Source organism: Mustela nigripes, chromosome 11 (assembly GCF_022355385.1).
Source record: "Mustela nigripes isolate SB6536 chromosome 11, MUSNIG.SB6536, whole genome shotgun sequence".
Lineage (NCBI taxonomy): Eukaryota > Metazoa > Chordata > Mammalia > Carnivora > Mustelidae > Mustela > Mustela nigripes.
In genome coordinates this window covers 21,629,341-21,650,339 of record NC_081567.1, presented here as the reverse complement: position 1 = coordinate 21,650,339, position 20,999 = coordinate 21,629,341, and the positions used below count along the sequence as shown (strand labels likewise).

The window sequence follows — 20,999 nt, the reverse complement described above, 5'->3', positions numbered from 1 at the left end:
CGAACAGCAGCAATGGGGAAACGGAACTGCATGAAGTAAAATCCCCATCAACACAAGGCCCAAGCCGCGCCTGCGCCTCCACTTCCTCTTCCGTAGAATGATCCGGAAGACCTGTGCTCACAGCTGAGGCTGTGAGTCAGATTCAGAGAGGGATCACCTGTAGAGTTCACAGCACGAGCGTGTGTTTCTGAAACGGAGGCGCTGCTAATTATCCCCTATCATGGGACAGAGGCAGGAATGACGGGATCAAGTCCAAGCCCCAGCTCTTCCCAGCTGTGCAACTTGGGCAAGTTATTTAAACCTCTCTTGGTGTGCCTCAGTTTCCCCATCTGTAAAATGGAGATGATATTAGCAACTACTTCACAGGTCATTGATGGATGTTAGATGAAGACGGAAGGGCTTACTTAGCCCGGGGCCTGGCACCTATCATCCTAAGTGTTGTTGCGTCTCTGGCTCTTGTCGTAGCAGCAAGAAAGAACCCCAGACAGACACACCACTCAAGACCTTGAAGAGCATCTCCCATGACCTTTTTTGCCCTGAGGAAGCCAGCCCAACACCTGGGTCGTGAGCTTACCCATCAAGTGTAAACCGTTAACCTTCCTCTCTTCCCTTAGCCTCTATCCTGTACCAGTGCCACCTTCTCCAGGGGGCCCTCTGGGATGCCTCCAGCCACTCCTCCCTCCCTTGTTGAAACTACGATTGCAAGAAAGATTCGGACCCCCGTAAACACAACAGGCAGAAGATGAGCAGATCTTTCCTATGGCCTTGATGCTACCCTGTGCCCTCAAAGAATCGCCAGCATTGAATCCTCTCCTGCCTCTCTCCCCCGACATGCTGTCTGTGTCTCTGTTCTAACACCTTTGTAGCCTTAAATCACATCCTTCCAATGGACGCCCTGATGTGCTGGAATCCAAATGACGGCTCCCGGATGCAATCCTGCCTCCCCCACCTGCTAACTGGGTGGCCAGAGGCTCAGATTCTTTAAGGTTGTTTCTGCTTTTGTAAAAATGAGGAAAATAAAATGCATTCATAGGGGTGTTGTGGGAACAGAGCACAGTGACCTTGTGTGACACTCCACAAATACTCCTGGGATCTAAGTCCCACTGCATTTAGAAAAAAGCTCCAAACCCTTAGAGGCTCACAAAACCTCCCTGGCCTCCCCTGCAGCTTCATTTCCCGCCTCTGCCCAGATCCTGCCATGGGGTCAACTTCCCGTCTGGTCCAGGAATGCAGAAGCTGCCTCCCTCCTCCCCCAGGGCCTTTGCCTGTGCCGCCCTCCTACCTGGGATGCTCTTGCCCTGGATTTTAGGAACTGGCTCCCTCCTGCTCATCATTCAGGTCTCAACCAGAAGCCATCATCTCCGCCAGTGACCCACGGGCCACCCTCAATCACATCACTCTGCTGTTGTTACTCTCTTTATGGTCTTTATTGCTGTCTGAAAGTATTTTGTCGGCTTTACTGTTCCTCTTCAAGCATTGAAAAGAATGCAGGGGCCGTGACAGCAGAGGCTTGTCTGTCTCCTTCGTAACCGTAAACAGTGCCCATACACAGGAGATACTCAATGAGTATCTATTGGAGAAGTAGGGGAGCTAGGATTCGAACCCAGGCCTGACTCCAAAGCCAGACTATCCTGGCCCGTAATTACTACAGACTTGCAGCAAGTCAGTGAGAAAAGCAGGCGAGAGGCTGCTGACTGGAGAGCTGGGGATGCCTCACCCAGACAAAGGCAAAGCAGGGAGGGAAGGTTCTGGGTCATTTTCCACAAGCAGTTCACGCCAGGCATTCACGCCTCATGAGGTCTATCCCAGGACATGCAGGTAGGTTCAGGTCACCGATGGATGCGGATTTCAGCCTCTGATGTCCCAACACCAAAGCCGCGTGAGTTCTGAACTGCCACCCCAAGGTGAGGCTGGATGTCACAAACCATCCGAGGCACGTCCACCTGTGGCCACCGGGCAGGACCCGAGCATGGCTAATGCCTGCCATCTAGTGGACAAGACACATCTTGGTTTCCCTGTGACTGAGCAAGACTTATGGAATTTTATTTTATTTTATTTTATTTTATTTTATTTTATTTTATGAGAAAGAGAGAGAGAGAGAGCGAGCAACCAGGGGAGGGCAGAGGGCGAAAGAATCTTAAGCAGACTCCATGCCCAACGTGGAGCCCCGTGCAGGGCTCAATCTCACAACCCCGGGATCATGACCTGAGACAAAATCGAGAGTCAGACACTTAACCCGCTGAGCCACCCAGGCGCCCCAAGGGTTATGGAATTTTAAAGTGCATGCAGATCACCTGGGATTTTGCTGAAACGCAGATTCTGATTCTCAGGCCTGGCTGGAACATGAGACCCCACATTTCTAACCAGCTCCCCAGGTGATGCTGGGGCTGCTGCTGGTCCACAGACCACACCTGGGAACAACTGGTGCCTTGCAATTCCTGACGTATTAACCCCCAGAGGCAACTCGGAGGACTGGGGCGGCCACACAATGGGGAGGAGAATCAGAAGGCACCCGAGAAGTACAAGTTTTGGAATTCAGAGCGGTCAGACCTGGAGGCAGGGGGGCGGGGGCTGCCGGGCAAGAAACAGAGAGAGGACACGCTTCCTGGGACCTGAGTAAGGAGATGCTCAAAGCTAGGGCCAAAAGGAGGCGTCCAAGGGTTGATGCCCACGAGGGTCAGAGATCAGGCCCAGCCCACAAGGTGAAAGCTACACAAGAAACATGCTAGTGACCGAAAAAAAACCCCAAACGCCCAGGCCCCACTCTGAGCAAGCTGAGCCCCACCCAGCAGTCCTCCCCAAAGCCTCTGGCATCGGCCGCTTACTTTCCACTGCAACTGTTGCTGGAGAATTTCACGTGAATTCCTTTTTCCTATTCAGAGATTCTTCTGTTTTTATTTTGAGTTTGAAAAATTACAAAAAGAAAAAGAAAAAATTACAAAAGTGCTACGTTTATATCGACTGGAGAAACAGTTCCTAAGACATAGAAAGAGCCCCTTTTCCTGCCTCACTCTCTCTCTCCATTCCCACTTCCCAGTCCTTCTGTGATCCCCATGTTTACAGCGTGGTTCGTATCCCTCTACATCTTCTTTCCCACCCTTATAAAAATACACAAACATCACTTCACACATAGTAAGTGTCTGTTGCGGCTGCTTATTTCTTCGAAATGAGATCATACTAAATAAATTTTTATGCAACTTAATCCTCTCACTTAATAAGACATCAGAGATGTTGCTCCAGGTCAAGCGTTGGCAAATGTTTCTGGTATGGGTCGGAAAGTAAATATTTCAGGTTTTGCAGACCGTACAGGCTCTGCCACAGCCAGTGAACTCACTCTTGTATCCCCCAAGTGGCCATGGTCAATATGTAAATGAATGATGTGGCTGTGTTCCAATAAAACTTTATTTACAAAAACAGGCAGTGGGCCAGGTTTGACCCCCAGGCCATAGTTTGCCAACCCTGCTCCAGGTCAACAGCTGTAGCTCTAACCTATTTTTAATTATTCATTAATCTACTTTTAATTATTTAGAATGTCAAGTAAAAGTATAACATGAAGCATAATATACTACAGAAAAGCATGCAAATCATTAATTTGTACAGTTTGTGGAAAACATATGTGCTACTAGATCCCAAGTCAAAAACCCAGAATTCGAGCAGCTCCACAGAAGCCCCACACACCCGTTTTACTTCACTGTTTTCAACAACCGCACGACAGCCCACAGAACGGAGGCACCCTAACTAGGCTGATTCCACTTCTTTGCCCCCACTGACAGAGTATCGATACACATGTTCGTTCTGGGCTTTGTTTCCTTGTGTGCTGCTGGGGGTTTTTTGTTTTTTGTTTTTTTAGATTTTATTTATTTCTTTGACAGACAGAGACCACAAGTAGGCAGAGAGAGAGGGGAAAGCAGGCTCCCTGCTGAGCAGAGAGCCTGATGCGGGGCTCAATCCCAGGACCCCAGGATCATGACCTGAGCCGAAGGCAGAGCCTTTAACCCACTGAGCCACCCAGGTGCCCTGTGTGCCGCTGTTTTATTTCAGCAAGACGGAAATGGGAAATCTGCAAAGCCAAGTGTGCAGATACATACATTTTAACAGATGTTGCCAGACCACTTCCCAAGAAAGTGGTGACAAGTCACAGTCTTGCAGGTCCTGGCCATGCTCCCCTTGGGACACAATTCAGCAGGCATTCAGGGAAAGTAACTGAGCACCCCACCTCTCCTGAGGCTTGGGGGCCTCAGACCTTGATCATTCTAATGAGAGTAAATATTCAGGGAAGAGGACAAGGAACACTGAGTAGAAAGTCTGGTCCCCTCTGTCATCTTGGTGTCTAGGACACCCATCTCCCACGTCTTGAGCCACAGGCTTCAGAGGAAGGCTGCCTAGGGATCCTCCAACCTCACCAGGACATGACCTCTGCTGCACCGAGAAAAACAGAGCTGCGCAGACAGGGATATGATTTAACTCGACTTCTTCGGGACCAAAACAATGCAGAGCAGCAGAACGGATGTGTCTTCCCGAGTTTGTTTTAAGGGAATTGGCTTTCCAGTGAGGACATAATGATGTGTTTTCAATGAACCTATTTTGCTGTGTTACAGTTTCTCCAAACAAACAAACAAACAAACAAAAATCCAACAACAATTAAGTACGATGTGGTCTAAGGGATCATAGGTGTCATGGCGCCCCATTCCCGCATCTCCTTGGTGGGGGAAGCCATGTGGGCTGAGGGGGACATGCCTGTCTGTCCACACTGGGCAGTCTTCTGAGCACAGATAGTGTTCACAGCTTTTACTACCCAATGGGAGCTCTGACAACAAGAGAGAGGATTAACTTGATGGGGGCTGAGGTGACAAAGTAAAATGCATTTGTCAAAACCCAGCCATTGTCCACTGAAGGTATTCCCCTCTTTTGCAAATTTTACCTCAAACGTTAAAAAAAAAAAAAAAAAAAAAACCTGTAAATAAGTGTTGTTTCTAGTTGATGATGGACATGCTTAAGTGTTTAGGGGGAACTGAATTGATGGCTTCAATTTGCTTTGAAATATGTCAAAAAATAAGATGGCTTGATGGATGGAGAGTTGGGGGGACGCTTACTGAGGAAGCAAGTGTAGTAGAATGTTAATGGCAGGTTTGAGTGTTCACTGTAAAATCCCTTCAGCTTTGGGGTATGTCGGACATTTCTCAAGACAGGACATTTGGGGGAAAAGTACTAACTGGTGATGTGGGGAGGGGGTAATCTACACGAGCCGGGTCCTGTCCCTGTTCCATGATGTATGGCTTTGAGAATGACCTCCTTTCTTGGACCTCAGTGACTCGGCTGTTTCATGGGGGTACGGAAGAGGGGCTGAGCTCTTCTCTGTGATGCCTTCCATATGGACCATGATGACGCTGTGGTCTCATTTCATTCTGTAAAACTTGGGCATCTTTGGAAAAGAGAGCCTTCGGGGAGGAATGACTTTGAAGGCAGACACTGCCCCCTAGTGGGCCCAAGTGGTCTGATTTATGATCATGTTCTACCCTTGCCATTGAAGCATGGCAGGGTCATATTTCAAGACTTTATTCTATCTGTATTTTCTTTCCTTATGTTTTTCTTTTCCTCCCCCCTTCTCTTTCCCTTCCAAGCAGACGGCCATCTCAGTGGAAGTATGTAGCAGTGAAAAAGCAGAAATAGCCTTCAGGTCATTCTTGTCCTATGTCCCGAATTCCCAAACCTCAGAGGTTTCAAAGAGAAGATCACCTTCACAAAGGGGGTCTGTGAGCACAGAGTGTCTTGAAAAAGGTTTGACGGGGAGTGGACTTCAGCCCGACAAGAATGAGATTCCTTGTGGCTAGCAGAAGGAAGAAAGGCGCGGAAAGATCTCAAGGGTCCCCGAACGCTGGCAAGGTTGTGATGTTCATCCAGGCAAAGAGACCCATCTCCTCTCTTGCTGTGACTCAAGGCTCTAGAATATGCTCGGCAAAAAGGAGAAACTCAAATGCTGTTGAACAAACAAGTGAATGACTGGGAGAGGGAGTGAATGGATTCTAGAGGAGTCTGGACCCCGGATGCAGGGAAAGGAAGCCACACTTAACAGCGGTCTCCTACACACCCCGTCCCGGCCACTTCTTGTCACTTGGCAACACAGCGATCTAGGCCTATCTCCCCCACCAGGCTATGAGCTCCCTGAGGATGGAGACTAGATCTCATAGGTCATTGGACCCGAACTGGTACTGAGGCCCTCCATGAATGAATGAATGAATGAATGAATGAACACCTATGCCTACTGAGCCCTTCTCACCTTTCTTCCCTATAACATGCTATCTTCCTCATCACCCTGGAACCCTAACCCCTCCAACCCAACCCCACATGTCCCACCTCACCCCTCTGTGCACAGCACACACTCTCTGCTCTTCTGGTCAAGTCCTGCCATATTGGTTTTAGACAACAGTTACCCAAGTGGAATATCAAGGGGAAGGGCCCCCATAGGTCTCCTTATACTCTTTTCCCATTGTTTGGGTCGCCATGACGGCAAAACCTACTCTACCCGGAAACAGTCCTTTAAATGACAAGAGAGTCTTCTGTGACCGTTCAGCATCCATTTCCTTTCTCCAAAGAGTACTTTCGGAACCTCTTTAGAAGCTGGGGTACAGGCAGATGTGACCTCAGCTTTTCTCAACAGCCTGTCGAGAACTGATGCCTATTTAGTGCACTTCCTCTTTTGATGTAAGAATGGCAGATCTTGGGAAGGATTAAAATACCACAATATTGGGAGGACCTAAGTCTTCTGGGAGATGCTTCTGTCTAAGAAGGGTTCTGTAGAGCACAATACCATGGTGAGAACACTGGACAGGAGTACGGAAGAGCAAGATTTAAACAAACAAACAAACTGTTCTCTCTGCTTTTCTTTCCAAACAGCCCCAATTTTCGTGAGATACAATTATGGATACAAATACAGACATGGTTAAGGCTTTGCTGATGGCCGTAACATAGGTGGGAATGTAAATAATGCGATACCAGTTGTTACGTCAATCGAGAGATACTGAATTGAAAGGGGGTTCATATGTGTAGGGGCATGGGCTTTATGAACTCTAGGAGCACTGTACAGCTTTCCGACCTTACACAGCCTGCTCCCACGATACCGCTCAGCACCACGAGGTCCGTGTGGTTTCCTATGACTCTACAAGTCCTGCTGCTCTGGGTCTTTTCTGCATCACCCAGGGAACTGCTGTGGTCATGCCTCCAAAGAGTGGGTCCCAGTCTCCGTAATATTTGCTGTTTATCTGGGACTTGGCCCTTAAGAGTTTTTTAAGGTCTCCTCCCCTATAAGAATAAGCATGTGAAAGGGGTTATCTGCTGAACTCCAACTCCTCACTTCAGGAAGCGCTGATTAGGGGGTCATCTGGGAAGTCCCGGTATCCGCCAGGACCCTCTAGTGTGTTATCATTCAAACATACATCCACTGACGCCACACATATTTAGGGACATCCGTCACACGAGGTGCTGGGCAGAGTGTGAGCCAAAGCAGACGCTGTGTCGCTGTCAAGGAGCTTCGAGTCCAGTGGGAGAGAGGGACATAATCCACCCAGCTTAGGACCGTCACTGACACAAGCTCAAGTTCAGATACCATGAGCGTCTAGAAGGGTGGGAAGCTTGGGGAAGCTTCTCTGATGGTAAAGGCAAGCTGAAGCCTGCAAGAAGGAGAAGAATGACCCATGGGAGGAAGACAAGAGGGCAAAGGTAAACACTGCACAGGAAAGGAACAGAAAGGTGCAGCAGCCCAGTGGTGGGGACAGCCCGGACAGGACGAAGGGTTAAAAGAAAATCTGGAGGGAGAGACAGAGAATCAAGAATGAGGTTGCCACATTAGGTTTATCTGTTCTGAGGGCAATGAGAAACCACTGATGGGTTTTTAAAAGAGGGGGAGCTGACTGGATTTCCATTCCGATCTTGACTTGCGAGATCCCTGGCAGTAGATATAAAGCCTGGATTTTAGGAGCCAAGAGAGATGAGGAAACCTTCGGATCTTCCAGAAGCAGCTGTAACTTGCTTCTGGAGATGATGGGATCTTCTTCCAAGAGCAAGAGAACAGTCAGAGCAGGTGGCACAGCGTCCTGGGCTAGGGAGTGGAAAGTCCAAACACCGAGCGTGCATCTACGGTCTGGAGGGAGTCAGGTGATCTGACCTAGCATTGCCAGGGGGCCTCTGTCCTCTCCGGTCCATCTGTCTGGGATCAAGCAGGAGGGCCTGGAGTCCCAACCACAACACCAGAAGGATGCTTGGGAGACTGGAAGGACATCCAGGCGCGCCACACTGGCCCCATGCCCCCTCCCCCCAGCTGCTGTGAATGTTGGCAGTCAAGGGCTCACGGCTGCCCCTGTGTCCAGACAGTCGCCCTGGTCCACATGGAAGCCACCTAGCCTGGGAGGTAACCCCACCTTCCCACCTCCCACCCCAGCAGCCTACAGCCAAGACCGACTGTCCGCTCAGCTCAGGCTGCTGACAAAACACCAGAGACTAGGTGACTTCAACAACAGGCATTTATGTCTCAGAGTTCTGGAAGCTGGGAAGTCCCATATCGGGTTCCCAGCGAGAACCCTCTTCCTGGCTTCTAGACAGCCGTCTTCCTACTGTGCCCCCATATGGTGCAGAGAGGGAAATCTATTTCTCTTCCTCTTCTTATAAAGCCACTCATCTCACCAGAGAACCTCACCCGCAGGACTTCAGCAACCCCTAATGACCTCAGGAACGCCCCATCTCCAAACACCATCCCACTGGGTTAGAGCTTCAAGCACGAATGCTTGGGGTGGTGGGGAGGGAGAGACCCAGCGCTGTCCCCGGCACTGACCGACCCTGCGAGGCCAATCCCTGCAGGAGGGAGGACCAGGCTGAAGCTTGTCTTTAGGAAGACTGTTCTCTCGCTTAGCTTTCTTTGCTCTGCCCCGACTCCTCTTCCCCCACGAGCAGCCCCAATAAATCACTTGAATGAAAATCTCCATCTTGGCTCTATTTTTAGAGAACTGCAGTCAGAGCCCCAGGTTCCTGAATCGTCAGGCAGGCAACAAGAGTACCCCCAGCACTGACTGCACCGGGCACGGGGAAGGGGCCACGGCGGGCCACCATGACCTGCCATCGTGAGACCCCGGTGCTCACCCCCCGTGCCACCTGTGACACCAGGCAGGTTATCCAGCCTCGCTGAATCTTGTCCTCCTCCATAGGACAGCAGCAACACTGCCTCTCCACTGAATGGCCCAGGATCAAAGTGCTTGGAAAACCACAACTATGAAAACCTTGGTAGGTAATTCATCAATGCTCTCAGAACTCTGACGTGCATATATTCTGCCCCTAATGCCAAGGGAGCCCCAACCCACCTCTTTGTTATGGGCTGAATTGTGTCCCCCCCCCCCCCAAAGAAGATATAGCCATGTACCTGGGAGTGTGACCTTATTTGGAAATGACAGCTTTCCGAATGCAACTAAGTTAAGATGAGGTCATACTAGATTAGAGAAGCTCTAATCCAATGCCTGGTGTCCTTATAAGAAGACGAAACTTGGACACAGAGACACACAGGGAAGAATGCCATGTGATGATGAAGGCAGAGACCAGGCTCCACAAGCCAAGGAACACCAAAGATTGATGGAAACTGCCAGAAGAAACTGCTCAGAGCATTCCAGAGCAAACCAACTCAGCCGACACTTTCATGCCCGACTCCTAGCCTCCGGAAGAGTTACAGAATAAATTCCTGCTGTTTCAAGCTGCCCAGTTTGTGGCATTTCGGTACCGCAGCCTGGGAGATTATACGCCCCCGGTTCATAGGCACATATCGGATTGCCAGAGAATCATCTGCTTGAGATCAAGATATGCCCAAGCAGATCTGTGCGTAAAGGGGAAGACTCTGACCTTGAATTTGAAGAGAGAGGCTGTGTTGTACCACATCAGAAAAAAAGGCTCCCCAAGAAATGCCCGTAAGAGGTAACCTAGCTAAACCACAAAGGAAATAAATAAGGTGTGGGGGTGGGGGGCGGCGGAGACCAAGCTAAAAAGTAACTTAGTATATCATACTAGGGAGTCTAACAGACCCAGGTGATGAAGTGTGTGGCTTCCCAAGCCTATTTCCTGATAAGTAGAAAGATAATGCTACAACCTAGCACCCTGCTAAGTTGCTCAAAAAATTTAACCAAGATACGGCTCGTAAGTGCTTTGCACAGTGATGGCACATTTTCAAAGAACTCTAGTGTTAGCTACGGCTTTGTTATTGTTTTGTTACTAACGGTGTGAGTTCTTAGAAACCTAACCTCCCTGGGCCTTAGCATTTCCATTCATAAATCGAGCATAACACACATTTCACAAGGTCGTCGTGAGGATGAAAGAGATGACGTGGAGGGCTTTTCGACGGAGCTGTAATTGGCAATAGGACTGTGCGTGTTCACATATGATGTGTTGATTGGGCACATTTATGTTGTGATTTGATTCCTGCACAGCGTCAGCCAACACCTCTATCTTATCACATGATATTGATTGATTGATTGATTGATTGATTGGAACAATGGATAGACTTCAATGGCATTATACTAAGTAAGGTCCTGTATAGGATGGGTGAGTTCTATTCAATGTCTGCGGCCACCTGCGACAGACCTGAGCCAGTACAGTTCCCAGAGAAGGACACTAGAGGGCAGCAGGGTCTCATTTTTGTCCCATCCCGGCTCCAGGAAGCTAAGACAGCCCTAGGAAAACCCTCCTCTCTCCAGAACCAGTGACTGCCTGCTTCTCCCTGGGGGATCCCCAAACATCCCCCTGGGAAGAAGTCAGCCCCTTGCCTTTCTTTTGGGGGAAAAAGCAATTTAACGGAATGCACATTTCCCAAGAGCCCACTGGGTATCACGAACCCCAACGTAAAACAAGGGTTGTATTTTACAGGGATATTGTTGGGAGTTTTACGCGGTGTACGTGAAGCCCCTCCCTGCACAGGGCTGAACACATCAGAGATGCCGAACCAATCCGGGGCCTCAAAAGTAGACCAAGTTTTGCAAAATCAATCCCTTTTGTGATCAGTTTCCTGAGTTACCAAGTCATAAAACCTTGCTTAGACGGACTCGTTATGAAGTCTATAGTTGGTGTCACAAGCATTTGAGCAGAGAATTCCTCCGAAGTTTTAGTCCTGTTCTTGTCTGGTTCAGTGTGGAGTTTACGGTAGCTTTTATGGCTGAGTATTTACCAGTCCAGCAAAGCCAGGTTTCTATTTTGCTGGGGCTTCACATGCCAGAGCCAAGTAGTTCTAGAATGCTCCATTCCAAGAGCCACACATGCCCTGCTCCGGTCTTCCCCTAGACCCCCTGCACCCCTCCCACTGGCTGTATTATCCGTCTTTCTTATTATTAAGAAGACACTTCAGGAGTGCAAAAAGTATAGGGAATCATAGAACAGGGACCCACGTCGCCACTGTCAGGTTTAAGAAAAAAAATTATTTCAAATAAACAGAAAGCCCCCTGGGATGCACAAGGCACCGCCCCTCCCCACCTCCTGCCCAAGTGGTCACAATCTGGAATTTGGTGTTTGTCACCAAGGCTATTCTCCCCACTGGGAAAGTCCGCGGAAGCCCCAAGCATTCCTTCTAGGTTTTCTTATCAAAAGAAATAGAACGGCACACTCCACACCCCGAGCAAGAGTAGGAAAGGGAGAGGCAGAGGTGGAGTAGGGCCTTTCTGAGCTCCAGCCCGCGCAGGTGCCTGCAGCCAGGAGAGGCTGTGATGGGGCAGGGGGGGGGGGGTTGGGAGGCAGGGTCACGCAGTCCCCTCCCCGCCCCCCAGCCCCGCCCTGCCCATCCCTCCAGCAGTTTCCCCTCCCCCAACGCACAGATCCGACCCGCGGAGTCGGCGCCGGATCCCCAGCGCCACCTACCGACGACGATGAGGACTTCCCTCTCGATGTGGGCCTGGATGTAGATGCGGCCGCGGCGCTCCGTGTGGTCTGTGCCGCACAGGCTGGGGACGTTCATCACGCAGCGTTTGTGCACGTTCATCATGCAGGCTGCGAGGGCAGAGAGGGGCACGGCTCAGGCTGGGCCCCTCCGGCTCGGTGTCCTTCGAAAGGCTCTTCCCACCCCTTCCCACCCTAACCCACCCCAACCCACCCCCAGGCCCGGATGGACAGAGGAGGTGGGAAAGCCTCAGGGCTCAGCCTGAGTCCGCCCCCAGCCTACCCGAATGGCTCTGAAGCCAGCATCGCCCCCTTTAATGGTGGTGGGGGGGGCGGGGGTGCTCATTCCTCAGCAACAGACAACCCACAGGCCAGCCCGGCCAGAGCTTGGGAGAAGGTGCTGTGGACCTGGACCCCCAAACCAGAAGGAAGCAGCCCGGTCACCAGAGGCCGCCGCTGAGCAAATGTACTTACTGTCACATTTCATCCCCTGGTGGATGAGTCCGTACAGCAGTGACCCACAGTGGTCACAAAACGTGGGGCTGGAGTACGTGTGGATCTTAAACTTGTGTTTGCTCCGGGGGTCCTAAGGCCAAGAGAAACAAACAAAAGAGGCCAGTGTCAGCATGGCCAGTCAAAGGCTGGAGTATCCAAGTAACACTCTGCTTGGAGTATCCCTGGAGAACTCAGCCAGAACTGAAGCCGCCCCAGCACTCCTCACCCCTGTTGGGACCATCACTGGGGGGCGTGGCACCAGATATGCATTTGGGAAATAGTGCTTGAATGAGCGAATGACTCTGACAGCAGCTGGCTCCCACGGCAACCCCAGCCAGTTCCCTGTGCCACCCGTCCTCTACCTGAGAGCCCAACCTCCTGACTCCGGCCTGCAGCTCCAGAGACAGCCGCTAAACAGGTCCCCTTGTTCCTATGTTTTCCCCCTTATCCTCTGAGCATGCCTCTGGAGGGCTCTGGAGTGAACTAAAACCTGAGTCTGAGCATAAAACCTCCCTGCTTAAAGGCCATTTTCTAGTACCTCATCCCCTACACACCGGAGTTCAAAGTCCAATGAATGTCTGCAGGTTGTGGCAGAGCTTCCTGGTTTTTCCAACAAAACCCATTCTTTCCTTTAATAATAGAACCCTTGAGTTTAAGCGAAGAGTGTGGCCACCCAGTTAGGGACTACATTTCCCAGCCTCCCTTGCAGTTTGATGTGGCCATGTGATGAAGCTCTGACCAATGGGATGGGTGTGCTTCAGGGTTCTTGCCTTTAAAAGTGTCCAAGCCTCTCTGGCCCCAAACGCCTTGGACCCAAACCTGGAGACCTGTGCTGAAAGGACAGAACTACACTCCTAGTCTCGGACTTCATCCCTTTGGGCAGACACCTGAGAGAAAACCTACTTTCTGATTGCCTCAGTCCCTATATCTGGGGGCTATTTGTTATAGCAGCTTATCTGGTTCCCTAACAAACATGCCCTTCATAACCTGGCAGTATAGTACAGAGCTTCAAGGTACAGACTTTGGAGCATCATCTGGGTTCTTCTCAGCTGTATGACTTCGGGCAAGTTACTTAATCTCTTTGTGCTTCAGTGTCCTTGTCTATAAAATGGAGGTAATGGGTGTGCTGGGTGGCTCAGTGGTTCAGCGTCTGCCTTCAGCTCAGGTCATGAACCCAGGGTCCTCAGATCGAGCCCCATGTCAGGCTCCTTGCTCGGTGGGGAGTCTGCTTCTCTCTCTACCCCTCCTCGCTGCTTGTGCTCTCATTCTCTTTCATGCTCTCTCTTTCAAACAAATAAATAAAATCTTTAAAAATGATAATAAAATAAAATAAAGGTAATGGCAATGCTACAAGCTTATTAGCTCACTGGGAATAAATGGATTCATCTGTGTAGAGATCATAGAACCACCTAGCAGCCCATAAGTGGTATAAGCTCTTGCATTATTATTACACCTCCCTTATAACCTCAGCTATGTCTCCCCCAACACACACTCTGTTCTCAGGACACAGGACTCATTCATGCCCCCCAAACATGCCCCTCTGGCTCTGCATGTTATCTTTCTTGCTCAAGAATTTCTCTTCCATCACTGGCCTAACTTCAGAGCTCCTTCTTCTCCTTCCCAAAGCCAGCCCAAGGGCTTATCCTCAGATTAGTATAGTGGTGAGTATCCCCACCTGTCCCAAAGCCAGCCTGAAAGTTGCTTTCTCTGTGCAACAATGTGCAGCAGAGCCTGGAGAGCACGGACCTGGGATTCCCACCCAGGGCTGATCTGACACAACGGTCTGTGCTATGTGCTACCCCTCTCTTCCCTCCTTCGTTCAGCTCATCGTGTGTCTACTTGAACCTGATGTTCTAGTAACAGAAAATAAACAAGTGAAAATAAATACACACAATAAGTAGATATTTCGTTATGTGCTATTAAAGTGTTGAGTGTCTTTTCCTGAAATGTTCTATATATAAACTGTACTGAATTTTACTGTATGTAAAAAAATAGAAAAGGTGAATTTCCCCTGCATGAAAACAATAACTCAGTGTAAGCCTGGCTAAAAAAAACATCTTCCATCCTTGAAGGCTCTGGGGGCGCTCACCTTAGAGCTGAGGAGTGCCTCCAACTCTCCTCCAAGGAAATACCTGTTTATGACCGGTGTTGGCCTGGAGGGGGAGTTCAGGGCGAGGTAGGAGAACAGATCTGGTTGGTCAGATTCCAAGGCACTGACTGGCCCCGCCTCAATGGGTGGGGCTTGCACACGTGCGTAAAGGCGCACCTGCCTTATTTCTCTTTCTCTCCGGTAGCTCTCTCGCTCCCGGGAGGCTGCTGGCTTCAGATCCCACGGTCCAGCCCTGAATGTGTTGGGATGAGTGGCCTGGGTCACCTCAGCCCCAAACCCTGTGGCCACTTCTCTTTCTCTCCTCGGCTTTTGTGCTCTCTTCTAGCTCCCTGATAAGTGGACCTTGGAGTATAGCCGAGAATTTGTTTTGATTATGCTTTACATTTCCTTAGGCGTACCTAGTATAGAAAAAGGGAGTCTCCGAGGGACTCATGAGCTCGACCTGGAGATTTGGGACAATATCCCGACTAATAATAAATGGCCTCTTTGCTGGGTTTCCTTTCTTCCCCATACACATCTCCTTGGAATATCTCTGGGAGAAGGATTTGAGCATTTCTGACTAGATATTACCAAGAACCTTCTCTGCCGCATCCTGTCTCTTCAACAAGAGGAGATGCCGGGTGGCACAAAGAATGGGAAGGTAAGGGGCGCCTGGGTGGCTCAGTGGGTTAAAGCCGCTGCCTTTGGCTCAGGTCATGATCTCAGGGTCCTGAGATTGAGCCCCACATTGGGCTCTCTGCTCAGCAGGGAGCCTGCTTCCCTTCCTCTCTCTCTGCCTGCCTCTCTGCCTGCTTGTGATCTCTGTCAAATAAATAAATAAATAATCTTTAAAAAAAAGAAAGAAAGAAAGGGAAGGTAAATGAAACATTTCCTGAGAGCTGCCCAGTGTATGCTGGGTGTCTCTCGGGCACTTTCTCCGGTCCTCATGATATTTCATTTGAAAGGTGTTATTCATTCCCATCTTAGTGACAGTGAAATGGGCCCAGACTAGAGAGACAGAGATTTTCCCCCAGGTCACCCAGCTGGCCCACTGCTAAGCTGGGATTCCCAGCCGGCTCTGCCCGGCTCTGAATCTGGGACGCACCAAGCTTCTCTCCCTTCTCTCCTCCCTCCCCAACTTCGTTAACGTGCTTCTGTTCCAGCCCAGCTGCAGTGGCACTTCCTTCCTGCACTCATTCCTGCACCCAGCAAATGTTTACTGAGAGCCAGGGTCTTTCTAGGCACGGGGATTCGAGTGTACGCGGAGAGCCAGAAGGCTTGCTCTCACTGAATTCACATTCTAATGGCAGAGAGAAACAAACCAAGAAACCCCACCAATATCCTGCCCTCCTAGATCTTCTCCATGGTCGCATTTAAACCACTGGGTTGTGATTACATGTGTTAATTTCATCTCTCTGACGCTCAGTTACAAGCAACATAAGGGAATTTTGCTCCGGGCATATACTGTACTTGGCATATAGAAGGTGCTCAAGGAATGAGCGAGAGTTAGTATTTATTAAGCATTTACTCACACAGGAACTATCTCTCAGGGATTTACCAGGCAGGCATTAACTCATTTCATCCTTATAACATCCCTAGGAAGCATGTACTTTACTACACCATCTCACAGATGAGGACCGAGGGCCGCAGGGACTTGCCCGCAGCTCCCCAGCCTCAGCAAGCCCAGCAGTTCGCACAGTGGCTGGCACGCATGGAGAGGTTGGAGTTGCGGTGGCAGCTGGGGGCTGCTGTCATTGCTGCTAACCACTGAAAGCCCCTGAGCCATGCATGTGCTGTTCTAGAAAATGACTTGGAGAGCCCTGTGCAAGGCAGATTAGAGCCAGACGGGAGAAAGGAAGGCCAACTGAGCACGTTGCAGGGGAAAGTTTGCTGCTGGTTTATTTAGAAGCTGTTGCAGATCCCTCCAACCTTACCCCCCGACACCCCGGCCCAGGCTTTCAGGAGGGTTCAAATTGTACCAGCACCCCTACCCCAACACACACACACCCATCCCTCAGACCCCCCAGACAATCAGGTCATCCTCTGTTCACTTCTACCCTCCTCCCTCGGGCTACCTGGGAGAACTTGGGATAAAGCCACAGTCCCACAGCAGGGGGCCCCATGACTCCAGGATCCTCAAGGAGAATCTTAAAAGGGTGCCTGCTCGTGCCCAGTGCCCAGCCTATGAGATGGGTGGGTTTGTGCTTCGAGGCGGCCCGCTCTCCCGGACAGGTAGGTAGGCGCTTGGCTCAAATGACTCACATGTTTAGTGAATGGGACACCAGCAGTCGGGAACACGGGCAGCTCCAGGGCTGGTGTGGCCCTTTTTTACAGTGGGCTCCAAGGAACACAGAGGAACAAAGACAACAGGCCACACGCCCCGGGGGACGGAGCTCCTGGTTCCAGTCCCGCCGGGGGCTTGGCATGCATTGACTCTTCCTGTGCCCTTTGTGTCCCCTTGTGTCCTTGGAGCTGATGCCCTTCCAAGTGGCATCGGTACCTGCAACGGTGGATGGGAGACAAGATATTTCTAATCACTTGGGCTCAGGTACAGCTCCCTGACCAGTCAGAAGGAACAGCAGGTTTAGCTCTGCTGGGAGTTAACTCTGTGGTTGCCAGATCATGGCAGGGGGGAGCAAGGAGCTGGCAAGGTAAGAAGTAGGTAAATGGTGGAAAGAGGAGGTTCAGAAAGCCTGGGGCTATTTATCAATCAGCCTTTCAATATTTCCAGCATTTCAGTATTACCAGAACTGATACAGCAGTGTTGGTACATCCAGGTTAAATATCAGCCTGGCCTTTAACCAAAAGACATCCCCTTCCCAGCCTTGGAGGCTGTGGCCACTGACCAGCTCTGGGATGAGCCTGGGGAGCCATGAAGCTTCTGAGTCGGAACCGTCCCCCGCATCCCAGGCCGCACAGACTGGGTCTCCTCTAGTCTGTCTATCGCCCAGCCCCGTCCCTGGCCGAGGTCCTCCTTGATGCTCAAGAGGTTGCAATCTGGAGGCCAGGGGCCATTGTCAACTTTGCAAACACGCTGTATTTGCTCCATATGGTGCTTCTTAAAAGTTCAAGTTAATTCACTATGTTTAAAAAAAAAAAATCACAGAATGTCAGATAAAAATTTATACTTCTGGCTCCTTTGAAAAATCACAAGTTACAGCAACACTGGACATATGTCCCTGTGGGCTGAGCAGTGGTCACCCCCTGCAGAGAGGGACAAGACTTGTCTTCTGCAGTCCCTGCCACTCCCTGCTGTCTCACACCACGCTTCCTTTTCCCCTCCCCACCGGGTCCCTGTAGGAATGTGGGTTTATGACCCCGCTCAGACCCCCCACCCTCTCCCCCTCTGGTCCACCAGCTGAGAACTTACACATGAACACAGCCCCTAGCCTCCTGAATGAGTTCATTTGGCTCAGGGTCAAATGCATTCAGAAAGAGGTCTGAAGCTACAGTGTCCCCACCCCAGGATCAGCCCTTGATTTCCAGAGTCCTCGGGTCATCTCCTCCACCCTGGGAATCACGCTTCCACAAGATCCTGGCATGATTCCTCTCCCCAGTAGTTCTCACAGTCGAGGTTCCATCATGCCTTCTGCTGGGTGAGCCTGGATTTCTAAGTTTCCTTCCACTTCGGATCCTGCTCCCACAGATTGTTCAATCACAAGAACAAAATAATAATGAACTATCGGACTGCGACTGCCACCATCGAACATGGACTGTCCCCCAAGTATTGCGTTAAGTGTCCTGTATCACATCATTGAGTCTCTGCCATGGCCAAGGAGTGGGGGGAGAGTTATTAGTACCCTGGTATTTCAGATGAGCCAACTGAGGCTTGAGAGGTAATGTATTCAAGGTCTCAAAGCAAGAAAATGGGAGAGCCAGGATTGAAATCCAAGTCTGCCAGGGAGCTGAGTGGGGACCCCGGCATGTCACCTGGCTGCCTGCCCGCTCGTCAGCCTCGCCACAGGGTCTCCCAACTGACGGGGGAGTGGGGGTCTACAGACAATGGCAACCTTCATCTCACACAACCACAGCACCATCTAGGAACGGGCTGCTGGGGGATCCCTACCACCACCCCCAAGCCAGAATCTTCACCACAAATACCCAACCTCCAGGCCCAAAGGATGGGCAGCTCCCTGCTCGGCATCACTGCCTTGTCACCTGACTCCAGGCACAAGCAGCTAAGGAGGAAGGAAGCACAGATCAGAAACCAAAAGCAAGAAAAAAATATCTTTAAACATCTAAGTCACAGCCTAAAATAGCCTTTCTCGGTCTGAATGGGCTGTGTGGCTTTGTTCACAGGTGGGCTGAAATTTGGCTGTGCTGAGGCAAAGCTGCAGGAAATCGGGAAGCTGGATTGAAGCACGGAGGCCGAAAAAACGCACACAAACATCAGTCAGAGGAGGAATAAAAGCAACCTGGAAATGTGGACTGTGTCATCCCTGGAATTTACAGGCCACAAAAGCCCCTGAAGGCACATTTCCCAGGAGGCAGAAGGGCCAGGTGAAATGGAAGATCCCAGTTGGAAACACCGTCAGAACACAGGGAAGTTAGAAACAGGGGCTCTGGGGTTGACTGTGTGACCTCAGGCAACTGCCTTAACCTCTCTGAGTCTCTGGTGCCATGTGCCTTTCATGGTCTGGCTTCATGGATTGGCTCCCAGCACAACCCCCGCACCCCCAACAAGAAGTACAAGCTCTTTATTTCATTACTCCCATGAGAACAAATCATCGGAGTGACACCTCCCAAATTTCGGTCTTGAGCTGTCATAATTCTGCATGCCCACATACTACCTATAATGTGTACGTGCCATTTTTCTTCAACTCACGTGTCCTTTACATAAATAAAACTATTTTAAAATGAAACCCTGTCAGAGTGGGAACTCGTGGGATCAATGTGCAAATTATGTTTTTTTCTAATACACCTTAAAGTGAAAGAGCCAACTCCTAAAATAAAATTTTACAACATGCCCCCCCCCCCCAGGCGTCTCCGTTGAGAAGCTGGGGGAGACACAGATACACATCTCCCTGGTGGGCCGGCCAATCGCTATTTGGCACTATCTGTGAAAAGTACAAATGTTTCTTCCCGGTGACCCACTTGTCCCACTCTGGGAATTTATCCTGGAGATCAACCTGCATACACAGGAAAAAAAATACACATACAGGTTGCTTACTGCAGCGCTATTTATAACAGCCAAAATATGTTAAATAAACCAAGTGTCCTAGGAAGGGAGCTGCTTAAATAAATCATAGAATAGCTACGCGGTGGCATACTGCTCAGGTAGGTATATGGACGGACGAGTCTTCTGCACTAATATGGAGAAATCTTAAGGGCATATTTTTGAGTCAAACTGAAAAAAACAACCACCCCCACCAGCAAGGTACAGAAGTGTCTATAGTGCATGTTCCCTTTTGTGTGAGAAGGTGGCTCGGGGTTAGAAAGTAACTATATTCTACAGTACCCATACCCACGTAGAGGAACTCTGGATGGATACACTGTAAGAGAAGCTAAGAGAAGTGTTTATGGACGGAGGCAGGAGGAAACAGAATGAATAGGGAGCAGGACTTCTCTGCACAGATCTTTGCATAGTTCTGATGGAAAGTAGAATATTTCAGGGTTTCTCCACAAGGGGAAAAAAAATCTCACAGCAGGTACCACCACGTGCACAATGGATGGCCCGGGGCATACCCCAAAGGGTAAACAAAATATCAAAGCTTCCCAAGAGACAAAGAAGCAGGGAAGCCTGGACCAAGGTTTGGGAAGTGTGAAGCGGGTCATGTGAGAAGCTGTAATTACACACGTGGGCCCCGCCATTGAAACTGTAATTTGGTGAAGATCTCTGATATGGAGGGCGCCTGGGTAGCTCAGTGGGTTAAAGCCTCTGCCTTTGGCTCAGGTCATGATCCCAGGGTGCTGGGATTCTGTCCCCCATCGGGCTGTCTGCTCAGCAAGGAGCCTGATTCCCTGTCTCTCTTCTGCCTGCCTCTCTGCCTACTTGTGATCTGTCAAATAAATTAAATCTTTAAAAATAAATAAATAAATCTCTGATAATGTTCCTGGAGAAGGAAGTCAATCAAGCTGATAAGTCAGTCGAGCTGATAACGCTGTGCAAAGGTTGGAGCCAGGTTGAGTTGGATATGCCACGCCTTCTTCCAGGCTCCGCCCCTTTGCAAATAAGTAATGGATTGGAAGGCCTTGCTTTGGTTGTGTAAACTTGGGGAGAATTTTGAATAGGATTTCCTGCATTAAAAGATTTGGGGGAAAAAAAAAGGATTTCCTGCATTAAGAGGGGCACTGGAGTCCATGTCAATATTAGGGGTTAATTAACAGCCACCTTCAAACCTAACACCCAGACTCTGGAATTGATTAGATTTTTGATGCTGGGGCCAGTTCTTGAACCCTTTTAAGTGTTCGCTCGCCTTTTGTCTGAAAGTGGGATAATAATATCTAATTCCTAAGTTGATGAGAGTTCAGTGAATGAATGTATGGAAACTGCCTAGTAGTCCCGGTGGAAATAAACATTTAA

General features: G+C 49.9%; 1 protein-coding gene across 3 annotated transcripts in view; it reads right to left on the bottom strand.

Moving 5' to 3' along the window:
• Nucleotides 1–20,999, bottom strand: part of PRKCB (protein kinase C beta) — a 322,986-nt gene that overhangs the window by 144,301 nt on the left and 157,686 nt on the right. For all 3 annotated transcript variants that reach the window (XM_059415142.1, XM_059415140.1, XM_059415141.1), the window contains exons 4-5: nucleotides 12,367–12,478; nucleotides 11,875–12,003 (exon numbers count right to left, since the gene is read on the bottom strand). In XM_059415142.1, the coding sequence (XP_059271125.1) occupies nucleotides 11,875–12,003; nucleotides 12,367–12,478 (241 nt within the window). The remainder of the gene's footprint in view (nucleotides 1–11,874; nucleotides 12,004–12,366; nucleotides 12,479–20,999) is intronic.